At 39.8% G+C, this 16,563-nt stretch overlaps 1 protein-coding gene across 1 annotated transcript in view; it reads left to right on the forward strand.

Annotated features, from left to right (window-relative positions):
- FAM13C (family with sequence similarity 13 member C) overlaps positions 1 to 16,563 on the forward strand; it is a 117,730-nt gene that overhangs the window by 100,891 nt on the left and 276 nt on the right. Inside the window, exons 14-21 of the mRNA XM_018911060.3 lie at positions 1,661 to 1,871; positions 2,817 to 2,955; positions 4,274 to 4,355; positions 6,161 to 6,372; positions 10,923 to 11,006; positions 13,310 to 13,405; positions 14,640 to 14,839; positions 15,814 to 15,915. Of these exons, the coding sequence (XP_018766605.3) occupies positions 1,661 to 1,871; positions 2,817 to 2,955; positions 4,274 to 4,355; positions 6,161 to 6,372; positions 10,923 to 11,006; positions 13,310 to 13,405; positions 14,640 to 14,839; positions 15,814 to 15,915 (1,126 nt within the window). The remainder of the gene's footprint in view (positions 1 to 1,660; positions 1,872 to 2,816; positions 2,956 to 4,273; positions 4,356 to 6,160; positions 6,373 to 10,922; positions 11,007 to 13,309; positions 13,406 to 14,639; positions 14,840 to 15,813; positions 15,916 to 16,563) is intronic.

Here is a 16,563-nt window from a genome sequence, read left to right on the forward strand (position 1 = left end):
TTGCACAATATACAGTAGGATTTTTTTGTTGTTGTTTGTAAAGCAAAAGTAGTTGGATATTGTCCAATAAAATTATATTTAAGCCATTGTAATTACTATTTTTTAGAGAAATATAGGGGTTTTTTTGAAGGGCGTCATTCAGACCTGGTTTTTCACCACTGTCACAGGGTAGCAATAGGGATTAGCAGTTTTGGTATTTGTTGGGAAGAGGGCAAAATAAGATGTACTACAAAGGTTCCATTCAAATCCTGGAAAAAATACTCACTCAGCATGGGAATGTGATGTCCCATGTGTAAAGTAGAAAATCAAAAGTGAAGGTAAAAGAACTTAACTAAACCTGCCAGTTCTTCTGTGAGTAAACTCAGGTACAGTTATTTTTCAGGGCAGTTTTAGACTTCCATTGAATAAAAAGATTGTGTGAAATGTATGAGAATGCATGATTTATGGAAAATATAATATTGATTAGAATTGACACACATGCTGCTTGGAAATGTAAAACAATAGATATTAATTAAAAATCTGTATATATGAACGGGGTTAGAAAAAAAGAAAATAATGTAGCTGGTGCAAAATATAATGTACTGTGGAAACTGCTGTAGGAGAACCTGAGACAGGGCACAAACTTTGCTTTAGCAAAGCAAGGCAGAAAAAATTTTGGGTGAGAACTTTAAGGAGATTGTGGAGTTTTTCCCTAGAAAGTATAATTTGCATTGAATCCCAATCATCTGATAGCAAAAAAATTGATTAGGTTATGCATCTTCATGCATTTCACCTACTGAGGGTGAGGAAGATGATTCAATATTGAATATTCCCTTCAATGGGCTCAGGTAGAGTACAGGAAGATGAACCCCTGATGTTCCCTATGTAGGCCCTGTAATGTGCCATTATTTTTAATGCTACTCAGAAACAGAACCAGCGTGATGAGGTTCATCAATTCCTACTTTTTCTAGCTTGACCATCACTATTAAACAAATTTTACCTTTTAAGGCATCTGTGATGAGGTTTGCATTTACAGTCCAAGACACTGTTAACACCACAAGCATTGTTAGTACCACAAGCATAACTCCTCCAAGAAGTTATGCCCACGACCTTGAATAAATAAACTGAATGTTCTTGGTGGTGATTGTTATTTTCATATCTTGTGTTCTTTGAGCCAAGGGTATGTTATTGTTACCCAACAAAATCTTGCAGGATGCTGCAAGCAGCCCTGGAAGTTCTTACCTCCAGGACATATTATATTTTTGACCTTCCTTTCTCTTCACCAAGGGACTAAATGAAAAATCACAAAATTAAACTTATTGTGGGCAGTCTTCTTCTTCTTTGGGAAAGTGGCTTTCAAAAGCAAACAGATCTATGAAAATACAAGTAATGCATCTATTCTGGGAAACTCTCCATCTTTACTTCATAGTTTATAAATATACCCATCCACCTCCTCCTGTGGAACTCAGAAAGGATTTACGTGAAGCCAGTGGCAGTACTTCTATTTTCTCATCCTCAGTGCTGTGTCCACCCTGCATGCAACACTTTGCTGATCTGTTTGCTGCTCACTTTGAATACTTATGCTTGGAATACTTCTGTAAAGACAAATTTTTATTGACCTAGGTAGTTGTACCCCATGTGAGTGACCCTCTGTCCACAGTGCTTTCTACTTTCTTTCTAGATCCTGTGCCAGCCCACAGGGACTGGCAGAATGACATGGAGAGCAGCCCACAGGAGCATCACTCCCTGGGGACCAGCCGACTGCTGTATCACCTCACAGATGGAGACAATCCTCTCCTGTCACCACGCTGCTCTATCTTTAGCCAAAGCCAGAGATTTAATCTAGACACAGAGTCTGCCCCTTCTCCACCAAGTGCTCAACCTTTCATGATGTAAGAAAATCTATTTTAATTCTTATGTATTTCTGTAATTCACAACCTTTGGCTCTTCATGGTTTTTTTTCAGTTCTTGCTATGTCATAAAAGCAAATGTTTGTATTGTGGTGTATTGTGAAGTGGTTAATTTGCAATACCAGAAATAGGAACTAGTGTTTCCTTAGTCATAACAGTGTACGATATTTTTTTGAAGTCTTTGTTACTTATAGTTAGCAAGGAGTTTTAAATGTTAGTAATTAGAATGATGAGTGAAGACAAGATAGAGAGGGCTCTCTAGGTATAATACTAAAAAATTCAGCTGTAATTGAGCTGCAGCTTAAGTCACTGATGAGGGGTGACAGTGACATAAAGCATATGAACAGTCCATGTATGTGATTTCCAGAAACCAAGCTGTGAGTTTCAGAGAGAAATCAAATTTTCTTAAAAGCTTATATACAGAGCTTTGGCTTCAGCTGCATATGGATAATAATCAGCTCTATTGACTTGAAACTGTAAATAATCAGAAACTAAACTATCTTCACAATGATAATGTTTATTTCCAGTAATGAAAAACTCCCTGAGCTTACTTTAAGGAATCATGTCACCACAGTCTCCTGTTATACTTGAAAGATTTGTGAATAAAGGTGTGGGTGTTAAATGTAAATACTGGATCAGGCTTTTGCCTACTAAATTAATTTTTTGAAATATATTCAGAAATCCCACAATTAATTAAAAAAAAGAGAATGAAAGACAGATGGTGAACCCATTAGAATACTCTAGGGGTACCTTCAAGCAAAAGCAATTATTTTATGCTTACTTTATAAAACTAAGTTGTCTCTATCTAGTGAAAGAATAGAATAGCCATGAATTCTGAAATGCTAAGTGTGAAGTGTGCCTGAAAACAAGGCAGGGTCCATTATAGCCAGCTCTTAGATCCCACAACTCTGCTTTTGGCTTTTGCAGGCCCAGAAGTTCTTCCAGGTGTAGCTGTGAAGACTGCAAAGAACCACAGACAGTAACACAGCTTACCAAGCATCTTCAGAGCCTCAAGAGAAAAATCAGGAAGTATGAAGAAAAGTTTGAGCAAGAAAAAAAATACCTGGTAAGACAATAATTGAAAAGGTAAATACTCCAAGAGGGAGGCAAAAACCCCAGTGTATTTAAACTTATTCATTCAAAGCAATGTGAGATAGGGTATTTCTGGTAAAATAAAACAGAAAAACTTCAATGAATATCTCTGCAGCATCTTTCAGTGTCTGCAGTAGTTCTGAGACTCCTCATTTTCTTTGTTGCAAAATATCCATCTTTGAGAAGTGTGAATCAGTGAAACATGGCTGACAGGCTTGTGAAACAAAATTGTCCAAAAGGTGAAAAGCTACTTATTTGCTTTGTAGGAGTCATTTGCCTGGAAACTTGTTCTGCTGTGCAGATCCCTTCATTCAGGCAGGCTCCTATGAACCTCCAAAGCCTGGGGCTCTGTACAAGCTGATGGTAAAAATCAGAGAAATAAAACTTGTGGGGGTTGTTTGAGGTCAGTGGTGAGTGCTGTGCTGGGAAATGTGCAGCATAAAAATATTAAAACATACCTGATGCTAAGGAGGTGTACAACACAAACCGGGGAAGTTTGTGACATTTTCTGACTATATTAAAATTAAGCAAATGGTATATTACCTTTTAATCCTGTTAATGGCCAAAACCTTGTGCACTGTGGGCATCATATGCTCCTAGAAGGACAATTTCATACCTAAACAACCCTCACAATATGGCCAGAAAAGAAATTATTTCAGAAGCTTGATTTTGAGAAACTCTTTTGCAATTTTATATATCTGAGTTTTGCAGATTCAGTGTAAATTCACTTTAATTTGCAGGCAATTTCTAAATGCAAAATAACCCCTGATCTACAAAGCCTTTGTTGTTTGTTTCTTTTCAAATCACTCTTGCACAGAATTTTTCATTTGATTAATTAAGCAGGTCAGTTAAAATTCTGAAAATGCTGTATCCCAAGAGAATCCTAGTATTATAGTAAGAGCTTATTCCTGCAAAGGACAGAGAGCTTCAGTTACCATCCTGGAAATCACCATCCTGGAACTTGACTAAAATTAGGTATTTGATCAATCCTTTTGAAGTCACCAATGTTATTTATCAAATTAGTCAGAGACTGAAACGTTCATTGCTGTCCTTTTTGGGATCAGAGACATAACACTCAGATCCTTGTGGCACAGTGTCACAGTGGGGAGAGATAAGCCATGACAAATTAATGCCATGATCAAGCCAGATGCTCTGCATGACTCTGATAGAGTGCAGTCAGAACTACGGACATTTTGTAGCACACTGGGGGTGGGGAGGTTTTATCTGTTTGATCCTTTAACTGTCAGCTCCTTCTCTTTCTTTACATTCTTTACATTTTCCTTTGCATTCAGCCTTCTCATGGTGACAAGACTTCCAATCCTGAGGTTCTGAAGTGGATGAATGCTCTGGCCAAAGGTCGGAAGCAGCTCAAAGGTACATAATAGAGTGCTGTGTCCCTTTGCTGCTGAGGCTTTTGGAAGTGGGAGTGTACCTGGAACCTTTTAAAGTCCGTTTTCTAACCTCACTGCTCTGCTTATTTTTCACAGCGTGCGGCAATAAGTCTCCCAATGGCAAGAAAGATATTTTGTGATATGGCTTGCCTTGATTCCTGAAAGCAGGGATTAAAGGGAGCCAGTTCAACCTCCATACCAAGGCTAGAAAGGGGAAGGAGAAAAAGCCATCATCTCTCCCTCATCACTAAACATTCATGCAAAAGGCAATGCTGTTCTGAGCATTTCATGAAGGTCTAAAACACAGAAGTTAAAAGTTTCCTAGTAATAGCACAAATGTAGGTACAACTGTTTCTTTAGGACTGAGGATACACATCTCTAAGGATTTAATTTATTTTGATCATAAAAACAGATCTTTCCTTGATAATAAATTTGGCCTTGAGGGTCAGGTTTTGCCCTTGACTGTCTGCATACCACTCCATTAACGTCTGTGGGTGTATCAGATGCTTTCCCTTAGGGAGTCTGTAGCCAAGACTGATTGATTTTATTTTTTTTGAAGGCTATTTATAATTTATCTAAATCCTTTTTTTACTCTGTTTTAAATGGATTCTCACTACTAAATAAATTGTAGTATTATCTTTCATCTCTGTTCTGGATGTAGTTAATAATTTAGATATAGAGGATGTGATTGCAGTAAATAAAGAAGTAGAAACTTATCTTTCAGTAAATTTCTTCTGGAAATTCTCCCTTGACTACTATCCTGTATGACTATTAGGTGATGATGATGATGATTACTGTTATTATTTCCCCTTGAACTGTGTTGCAAATCCAGGAAGGGCAAATGCAAAGAAATGGCCAATCTACATGGTTACTTTTCTGAAGATTGCATCTCTGACTCAACTGCTCAACCTCCTGTCCAGGGGGTCTAGGTTTCATAGATCAGCCTCACTTTCACACCCCAAATGCCTCAATCCTGTGACAGCCTTTGATTTTTATTACCCTGAATAATGGCACTGCTTTTAAATGAAGCCAGATTAATGAGGTTCACATGCCAAGTACAACTGACATGGAAAACACTCAAATGTTTGTAGATCCTTCTTCAAATTTTCAAGGCTTGTCTATCCTTTCTAGCTCTATGGGTTTACTAAAAATTACTGGTTTTCCCCATAAAGCTGGCCCATATGCTCAGACTGACACAGCTAAAAAATTATGTTACTGATTCTGCATGGATTTCAACAAATTTAACACAGCTGGGGACATCAATCTCCTGCCTTGCCCAAGGTCCTTCACCAGACAGGTGTATGCTTGGAACAAAATCTGGTTTTATGGGAGCTAATTCAGATTTTAAATTCAATTCTTGCTTTGTGCAGGTCCCTGGAGCTCCAGGGGTTTTGGCTTGGTGTCAATATAATAGAGTCACATGCTTTATCACATCCAGGCAGGCTGCTGACTGGGAAGATTCTGTCTCCTGCTGGGGTGCTCAGGTGCTCTTCTGCCAAGGGAAGTCATTCAAGAAAGGGGTGGCTTCTCCTTGTGAGGACCACTTGAGCAGCTGGGTTGGCATGGCAGCGTGGCCTCTGGAAGGGAGAGGGACAGTTTAAATTGCTCTAGGAAGCAAAAGATGTTGCACACTAAAGTGAAGCAGAATTACTTTCCTACATGCCTGTGGTATGATAATTGTTAGCAAGGAGTAGGAAAGTTTCATGTTTTATTCCCCTGTCAGTGTCGGAGGAAACTCCTTTGCAAATACTTCTAATCTATTTACTTGCCATGCAATTTTCCTTTCAGAGCTCAAACTCAGAATGTCAGAAGAGCAAAACTGTACCTCCACAGTGCCCCAAAGAAATGAGCAGTGTGAAGACAGTGGCACCTCTAAAGAGGCTGGTACACAGGAGGTCACAAGCATGGAACCAGCTCCCTCAGTGGAAGAAACCATGGAGAGTGTGTTGAGACGACTAAAGGAGAAAAGACAGCACTTCAACCTTCCTGAGACTATTAAGGTATTTAAGAAGCATGGCTGTTCCCTCAGAACTCTCTCCTGAGGCAGATATTGGTGTGTGGCTGGCTCAGGGTGTGCCAGGGAGTGAACATTGTCGGCTGACACTGCAGAGCTTTTTCTCTCTAGTGAGGTGGGAGCTCTAGTGCAGTTTCCAGAAGTGACTCTTTTGAGAAGAATTGCTGAGGTGCAGAAGGCTTGTTCAAGCAGTGCTAAGCATTTTCTGCTCAGAGAAACTGAACATGTTTCTGCTCATGTGAAACCATTTGCCAGGCACTGCAGGAACCTGCTGACATGAGGTTGTGTGCCCAGAACTGGATATCTGGTGTACTGAAAGTGGCGGCAGCACAAGCACCTTGAGTCCACAGAAACTGTGTGACTAGAAACATTCCTGAAGGTATTTTGATGATAAAGATCCCCTCTCAGCTGAGAAATGCTGAAAGCCTCTGCAGAGTCAGTAGCATGTACTGAGGTGACAGAGACAGCACAACCATTCAGACTGCTTTGCTCTCCTGACCTTGTACATTTGTGCTGATCCTGCCCCTTCTCCCCCATGTTCTCAACTACTCTTCTGAATGTAGCAGCAATATTCCATGGAACATGATTGCTTGGCTGGGAAATCAGTTTTTGTTTTAAAACTAGTACACAAATTAAAGTTTTGCTGTGCTTTCACATTCCTGGCACAATATGGGGTTCTCTAAAACAATATGTAGCACCAAACACCCACTCTTCTGGGGACTGTTTTTGCTGTCAGAGGATGCTGCTGTTCTGATGCTATTACAGCCAAGCAAGACAACAAATTCTGCCCTCAAAGGTACCTAAAATCTCAGTGTTGACAGTAACATTTAGACTTTGGCTGATGAATTAGAAAGGTGAAGGGGTGAGAAGGTGAAGTACTAAATGCTAAACTATGCAAGAACTAAGAAGTTATTCTGGGTGGATTTCAGTAGCAGAGAGTACCCAGAAGAGATAATTTTTAATTTTTGGGTTTTTTTCTATTCTTGGTTCTCAAAAAACTATTTGCTATATAAGAACCAGGACTATGCATAACAGTGCCATGCTTCTCAGATCTTGGGTGCTACATACAGGACTGATTATTTAATTGTTTCTTTTTATGTGCTACTTTTTTAGAAAGAGAAATAAAATGGAAAATGTGTTACATAACCAGAAAACAAAAAAAAAGGCAACAAAACTGTGCTATTCTGTACATAGCTCTAACATCCTAACAGTGCAGACTGTAAGATAATATTTTCAGTCATTAATTTTTTTTATTAATGGGGTGAGACCAGATGACACCAAAACAAATATCTTTGACAAAATCCAGTTCAAAAAACTTTCTTATAAAAGTAAGTGGGTATCTGTTCCACTCATTTTTCAATTTTTTTGGACTTCCCCTGATTTTCCAAGAGAACCTTCTAAATTTAGGAAATGGCAGTGAGGGCTTGAAATATTCTCACAAACAAGGAAGTAATGTAAATTAAATGTCTTCACATGACAATATTTTCAATTTTTTTTTTAGATCCTATTAATTTTCTTTTTGTTTTCCAGTAGAGAGAACTTGTGTTTTTAAAACTGTTAGCAAAGGTGCTTGGTAACAGTTATCAAAACTGCTGGGAAACAGAGACTTGAGCAGGAATAACATGAACTCAAATTTATCTATTCCAAAATGATATATTTTAGTAGCTCCCTAAGCATAACATAAAAAAAGATTGGATTTTGATTATGAGTCATCCTGGACTTTTGGGGGAGAATGAGGTTTGTGGCACCGATGATGCGAAATGAATCAAGGATGTCTGTGGGAACAGCAGAGATCAAAGGCTTCATTTCAGCTACAAACAACTTTGGTGTTACTGTAGATATATTTTATGTGCAACATTTTGTTTTCTATATAACATTTAGATCCTGCACTAGAATCTGAGCTAGATTAATAGTAAACTAAGTAGCAGCTAAACGTTTCTTTTTTTGGGGTATATAGTTATTTTGGACAAAGATAGCATTTCCATGAAAGCCTGAAGTTCACTGTGGAAAACCTCTAAAGCCCTGCTGAAATACAAGTGAGAGCATGTGTGTCCTTAGAAAGGTGCAGAGTAAGATCCCGGTATGTCTAAAGAGCACAGAGCACAAGGCCTGAATAGGAAACAGTAGAATATGGTTTCCAGAACCAAACACCCCTCCTGCAAAAAGCCTGTGAGTAAAGTCATTGAATGAGAAGGCAAAGAGAAAACTGGGGTTGGCCTGTGCATGGCTCAGTACCCCACAAAGGGGTAGCCACCTGTTATTGTATGTATTACATAAATTACCACCTCCCAGTAATATTTTGGGAGATGGTAATTTATGTAATACCTCACATTGGGTTTAGCTACAAGGCTTTAGGAAAAAAATGAAGATTAAGAGCATGAACGTAGGACTTCAAGAGATAAAAAGCAAATAAACACAATTTTTATACTACTAGTGAAAAAGCTGCACGAAATCCCCCCAAAAACAAATCCAAGACCCAACTCCCAACTTGGAATCCAGTGTGAGTGTTGGGTGGCTGGAGCTGTGACTGTGCCTCAGTCCCCTGGGGGAGCAGCAGCTCTGTGCTGCTCAGCTCTGGCTCACAGCCTTTCCCAGAGGGGTGGGGTTGGAGCTGGCCTGATGGGAGCTGGCACTGCTCTATGGAGGTGTCATGTCACTTGCTGCCTTTCTTTATACTTTTTGTTTCTAAGTTTGTGTTAAATGCTTCTTTGTAATGAGCCACCACACATCCCCAAGCGGCAGACCAAGGCCCTGGGAACCTGACTCTGTGCCTGCATGGAAACAAAGCACTGCCTTTCACAGGCTCTGGGCAGGCCCAGCCCTCACTGGACTGTCTGTCCTTCTGTCCCCAGTTTGTATTTTCTGTCTGGAAAAACAATGCTGAGCTTTAAGGCATAAGCTTGCAGGGAACAGAACAGATTAGTAAGGAAGATAACTGTACACAGCATTTTGTACGTCTCTTCTAAGTTATGAAAACCAAACTGCTACCTTATCTTTAGGTGAAGTCCTCCTTTTCTTTCTTTATATATCACAAATAACTTTTGCCTGCTGTATGAATGCTTGCAGCCTGTCCCCCAAGGCTTTTCTCAGACTGGCTCCCTTTATGTATCTGTCTTCTCATCATTGACCCACTTCAGCTCATATTCTCCTTGGCTATGAAGCAGTGTTTCTATTTAATTAGCTTTGAATCTCCTGCTGCTCTATGTAGCCTACAGTCCTAAGATGTCTCAGACAATTCTGTAGTTTGTGACTCCAGCTGCCTTCTCTCATTTTGAAATTACCAGCTATTGCTTAGCTGAATACCAACCTGTCTTGAGATTGCTAATAAAATGAGCTAATGAAATAGGCTCAAATGCTAAGCCCTCTTGAGATTGTTTCTCTTGTGTAAAATCAATATTAATGATCACCCCATTTCTTCCCAACCATTCAGCTGCTCCAGGCTTAATAGGTTTTGAAAGAATTAAGCTTGTATTAATTGCAGAACTAGCTATAAATAAACAAATTAGCTGATTTATAATATTCCTGCATTCTAGTTAGCAGGTCATCTCTTAACATGAATGACAGACGATTTCAGAGTGATTAACTCATGCCGACCTTTTAGGAAAATGTGATTAGCAGTTCTGATTAATGGCTCTGTGCTTTTTTTGCATTTGAGCATCAAATAAAAAAGGTTTTGCTCCTGTTGAAGTTAATAGCAAGGTGCTCTGATATTAGAAGAGTGTCATTTCAAGGTTGATTTATTTTTAAAGGTAGGGTCTAATTAGTAGTCACTTTTTACAAGCCCCCTTGTCAACAGCTCTCTGCAGAAAGACCCCCTGTGTGTGTGCCCCAGGTCCATGGTTCTTCACGTGACTTCATCTCCCCCACATCTCAGAGCACCTGGCCCCTAATTCAGGTGGCTCTGTTGTGACCTGGCAGAGACTGTGGGAAATGACATTCCCATCCTGTGTGCCTTGGTATTCTGGCCCAGGTGAAAATATGCAACTGTCAGGAGCAGCTCTAGCTGGGGAAAGGAGGAGACAAATACTTCTTACACTGTGCGCTCCCCACAGCACGCACCTGGACAAATACTGATTATTCACCAACACTGAAAAGTCAGCGTTCTTTTGGTACCAGTGATTCAGACTGCAATCTTTGAGCAGAAATAAGTTGTTTACCATTTCAGGTTGGGTTAGCATTGCTAGATCTTTATGTTCTACATTCCCTACCAGCCAAGGCAAATCTATTTCTCTTTCTTAATGAATAATAAAAAGTTGAGGAATGCTCTCTATACATTTTTTCAGCTTTCTGAGTATTTTGTCTGGAATGGTGGTTGTTCTCCTTTTTTACAAATAAACATACTTAATATATATGTAGTGTAATTTTGGACTCTGTTCTTGCTACGTTAATGCCAAGTCCCCATTGACCTCAGTGCAGACAGAAATAGAATTCATTATTAATGTTTATCTGGGAAGAAGAGATTATTAAACAGATATGTACCTTTACCCTTGTCATGAAATCCTGACTCACAATCTTATAAATAACTTTTTTAAATAGGATATGACAAAAAAGCAAATGGCTTTGGAAAAAATCAATCTTCAGAAATGTCTACTATATTTTGAGAGTATTCATGGACAACCTGTAAGTATGCCATGGAAAGATAGGTAAATTAAAAATTATCTAACTTCTCTCACCAATATTTTTGGTATATTTAAATATATTTAGATTAATTTTATACAATTAGCATAATTTTAGTTATTTCAAACTAATTTTCAGGTATAAATGTTATTTCCTGATACTGATGAATTTGGTTTATATGTTAGAAATTAAAGTGAAATAAAAAGTGGCTCAATATCTCTCCATGATTGGAAAATGCAAAATTTGAGGATTAAATTGGAAGATTATACATTCACAGCAGATTTGGCTCTGCTATCATGTATGATTAGAATGCTTATCAGCTGAGGAAGGTTTTATATAGGGCACCATCTCAGATATGAACTAGAAAATTACATGACCTGTTGTATATGTTTACCTTTACTACACAGCAGGACTTTGACTATTTCTTAAAATCTCTTCAAGGGACTAAATATCTGAATGTAGGTGCAAACAAACAAATGCCATAATTGGTGAGATGATGATTTGAAAATTTATCTACACAGCTGAGGAGTTTCTTTTAGATATCAATGTCTGTATTGTTGTGAATGTCTGTTTCTGGCTAGTAGTTGTTGTGGTAATGGATCTTAAAACACTGTTTGTCTAAAACATGCCAGCTGTTAAAATTATGATCTGATTCTGACCTCCTTTTTGTTCATCATCTTTGGGCTTGGAATGAGAGCTGAGGGATGGAGTGAGTATGCAAGAAGGGTATGAAGAAATTATATTTCCTAAGAAGGAATAAAATAACGGAAATATTAGTGAAATGTAGAGGTAAAAGAGACTTGATTCAGAGATAGGAAGGAGAGCAACAGGGTGCCTTTGCAGCATAGGGTTCAGAGAGGGAGTTCTGAGGGCTGGAAGCAGCTCTGTAACAGCAGCCTTGAAACACAGTGCAGTGTGCTGGGGCTGACTTTTGCCCTGTGATGTCTGGTATGGCTCAGCACCATCTTTATCCAGAATTACCTGACAAGGTCAGACAGAGAGACTGACCAGGTTTAAAGCAAAAAAAAAAAAAAAAAAAACCACCAAAACCTGTTCTGGCTTGTTTGGCATTCCCTGGAGCTCTTATGTGTTGTAGTTAAATGGAACATGATGCCTGGGGAAAAGAAGTGGGATAGGCAAGCCCTGACATTCCACAGTGAAGGGTGGCTCTAGAAGTGGTCCCCCAGCACTCCATCAGCCAGATGTGTGCAATGTCACCAGCCTGTGTTTGTCTACTGTCCCCCTTGCTTCTGCTGACCAGGCATTTGTCTGTCTGAGCAGCTCTGGACTATTGCCTGTGCCATCAGCCACTCTGTGTCTCTTCAGACCTGCCATGTGTTCACTCATCAGAGTGGGTGCACCTGGGCCTCTCTGCAGTGCCAAAAATCAGTGAAATTGCACCAGTTAGTTCTCATAGGTGTGGGGGCTGATGGTGGACTAGGGAGCAAATGTCACTGTTTAGACATTTTACCACTGAGAAAAAGGTTATCTGGGGATGTGGTGTAATGGCATGGTGGGGTTGGTTGGCTGGGGTGGGGGGGGGGAGGCTGGTTTGTCTTGGTTTTGGAGTGGTTTTTTCCTTGTGGAATTTGCTTTTTCCTTTTTTTTTTTCCTTAATGCAGTGAGTCAATCAAGTGCACAGCTAGTTTCCCTAAGGTGTATTTTTGTATTTTGAACATTTGTGGCTGGATCAGGCACTTAGCACCTGATCTAAAATCATATTTTCTTCCAAAACAATGCTCCAAGTGCTCATGAAAGACTAGAACAAAGTAAATGAAGAGATGGTAAATGCCCATGGTGGAAGACAGCTCTGGTGAGGAATGCAGGCAGCAATCCTGCACAGAGGCAGTTCCATGTGCAGGCTGCAGTGCTGTGATCTTGGTGCTCCCCATCCCACTGGGCTGATGAGTGCCTTGTCCCAGGCAGGCTGTGCCATTCCTGCTGCTGTCATCACAGCTCAGGACGTGAGCTGGCAATGCAAGGCACAGCAGCAGCACACCTGAACTCCTCCTGCTCTAGCAGCAGCCTCGGAGAGAGAATGATTTACCCTCTGCCTGGGCAGGGTGGGTCAAGAAAGTGAGAAACCATACTGGTTATTCTCCATTAGAAAACAGATTATAATTTTCCTTTTTATAAATTGCATCAATTAAATTACAGTTCCCATGGAGCTATCTATTGAAGCAAAATACACATCTGCTCATACTCTTCTAATACCTTTCTCAGCTTTACAGGAGAAAATGAGAATCTTTTAAATGTACTTTTTAAAAAAAATTTGAGGGCTATGTTTTTTTATGATTTCTCTTTAGGTAACTAAGCAAGAAAAGAGTCTCATGAAACCTCTTTACGACAGATACAGAATTATCAAGAAACTTCTGGCTGCTCCATCTTTGATCACAACAATTGTAAGTTGGAAAGAACTCATCCAATGTTAAGGAAACATACTAAATGCTGTGTGATTTGTACCTCTATGCCATTTAGCAACAATAGAACTATTGATACCAAAAACCCCTGCCCATTGGCAATACAGGGTGTTGCCAATGGGCAGGGGTTTTTGGTATCAATAGTTCAAAATACTCTGTAAAATTCAACTTCTCTACATGCTAGAGGAACAGCAGCAGTTTCTGAGGCAAGAACTTTAGTGGGCTGGATAAGACAATGAAGGCTGGCATTAGGTTTCCATCATGGCAAACATCTGCAACACAGAAGGAAACCTCTCCCTTTCCATGAAGGACCCTGCTGTCACTATATCTTTTATATCTTATCAACAATGCTTTTATCAATCATGTAGCATACATATGAAATTTTTAGTACTTTAATATTATATTGGAGCAATGGAGCAGTACTTGTCTCATAGTATGTGAAGACAGTGGAAGTTAATTACCATGTCTACCAAAATATTAATCTAATAGTAGTTGAGGCTAGGTCAATTTTAAAAATTATTTTTGTCTTCTTAGATGACAGTGTAACTTTACATTTCTTTAAAAAATCACAGTGCAAAGCTTGGTACACTTGCACAAGGGTATTTCACTGAAAAATTTCACAGCAATTCCCCTTAAGTGGTGCTTGTTAGGAGCTTTGCCCTATGGAGTTTTTATGTTTAAGCCTTAGTTTCAGGAGCTCAACTTTTTTTCTGAGGATGGAGGGATGTGAGCAAGACACCAATATCAGTCTACTTCAGTAGTTAACACCAGTGTCTATAAAACTGTGGATTCTCTCCCTCCAACTCTTTCTACAGTCAAAACATTTGGCTATAATATACATACAGGAGATGTGTATACAAGAGGAGTACAAGTTCCAGCCAGACTGCATTGCTTACATAAATACAGAATGTTAGTTAAGTCTTTGCTACACGTAAGGGCTTTTGGGCAGACAGAAATAAATTGCTGGCTGGAGATACTTGGGAGCAGGACCAGCTTCTGTCCTGTTCACTCCTGGTAGGCAATGCACAGTAACCCAGTGACCCCAGGAGTGCTTTCATGAACAACCTCAGGTAGACCTGGTAAACCTTTCAATATGTGTATTTTGTTTCAATGAATGCATCCAGGAAGTCAGATCCTAATTCCAAATGTTTTCAGTCTATTACTGGAAGCATTGTAATGTAAACAATTAATTGGATAATGTTTTGCATTTCCCAAGCAGGAGGAAGAAGACTCAGATGAAGACCATTCTCAAAGCAGCCATGAGTTATCATCTGGTCCAATGTCTTGCTTCCCTGTTGAAGAGCACCTGTGTTACTCACAGGAGGAGAGTGAGCCTGCACATATTTCACCTCTGGATGAAAAGAAAGTTTACAGGCAAACAGCCTTGTCAATGTCCAATTTACATGAGGCAACAATGTAAGTTCTCTCTGTTTTCCCTCCAAATGTTCTAAAATAATTCTTGTAGACCTTGTAAGTGAAATATGAGCCTTTAAGAGAAATATGAGCCATACTTGTTGCATAAGTATATTCTATACCAAAGGGGTGATTCAGTGCTTTGTTATGGGAGAGAGGAGGCAGAGGAGATTCATTGTTTGGGCAGCACCCTGGTGGTTTGAGCTGTTTATTCAAACAACTTTTTGTCTCCAGGAAGAGAAAGGTAACTTGTGCCTTCCAGGAACAGATATGTTCTCATACCTTAGGGGATGGGATCTTTCTTTTGTGTTTTGATTGGAAGGTCTTAGATGAATAAATGAAGCTAACTAGACTCTAACACTATAGAGATCAAATAAAAATTACTTAGATTTCTATGTAACTCAACTATGTGTACAATAGTTTGCTCATAAATGCTGGGAAGATATTTCTGGGCATTTTTTCATTATGCAAAAAAAAAAAAAAAATTAAAAAAATTACCAGGAGCAAATGTCTTAACAGAATTCTCTCTCTGCCTAAACCCTTATTCTCTGAACACTAGCTAAAACACGGCATCCAAAAATTGTGCTTCTGGGTACCACTAGCATTTCAAGTGCATCACAGTAATGATTGGGAACAGCTGCAAATAGGAGCAGGGCTTGCATGTTGACTGTAATTCAATTACAGCATTTCTCCTGTGAGATACTGAGCCCTGTCAACTCCATTCGTTCCACAGAGAATTTAGGCCAGTAGCAAGGCTCAGTCCTGAATGCTTCTCCTCTTCCATTGACCAGTCTCTGCCTTTCCTGCATTAGCTGGAACACCAGTAAAAGGGAAGGAGTACAACTGTGTATGGAGTGTATGGAATGTCTTGGGGCTCTGCTCAGTGCCTGCCAAGGGGCCAGAGCAGAAGCCCAAATGCAGGGCTTCACAACCCTCCCAAGCACAAGGGGGTTTAATGTTGTGTCTCTGTTGCACAGGCCAGTTCTGCTCGAACATCTCAGAGAAACAAGAGCTGATAAGAAGAGGCTTCGCAAAGCTCTTCGAGAGTTTGAGGAGCAGTTCTACAAACAGACAGGAAGGTAACTCAGCAGAGCCCTCTCCTTGTCCCCTTTGGGTCCTGGGCAGGGCTGGTTCTCTGTGAGGGTGGGCACTCTGGGGTGAGCAGGCCAAAGGGGCTGCACCTAAGGGCAGCAAAATACCCTGGAGATTTCTGGTCTCTGGAGATGTCCACCTATCTCTCTGCTTAGTCCCTTCAATATGTGGTCTTCCGTGAGGAAAGCCAGGATTTGGGGATCTTCCAGGACATGCCTGCTATGGGTTTATATCCACCTCAGCACAGGATATTCCCTGAGCTGAAGGGAGGCTGCTAAAAGTCTTTCTGAGGATGTCAGTCTGCAGGGAATATACTTGGCAGTTGGGCCATTTTTAAACAGTCAGATTTTAAAACCAGAAGTCACTGTGGTTTTTTTACCCAGAATTAAATACTGGACATTTTCCACTTTGTTTTTCCTCCTCTTCATTTAGCAAACATGTTTGTTGAAAACCATGGTGTATATGGACACTGGTAACAGTGGTAACTGGTAACCATTTTCAAAGCATTATTATGACTTCTCTGCATATTTGAGAATCAAGTAATTATGCTTCCACAGCTGTCAAGAAAGTTGTCTAGTATATGAAAATTCAGTGTTTTAAATATGACTTTATCTCTGTATATTAGAGCTTTTTGG

Source organism: Serinus canaria, chromosome 6 (assembly GCF_022539315.1).
Source record: "Serinus canaria isolate serCan28SL12 chromosome 6, serCan2020, whole genome shotgun sequence".
Classification (NCBI taxonomy): Eukaryota; Metazoa; Chordata; class Aves; order Passeriformes; family Fringillidae; genus Serinus; species Serinus canaria.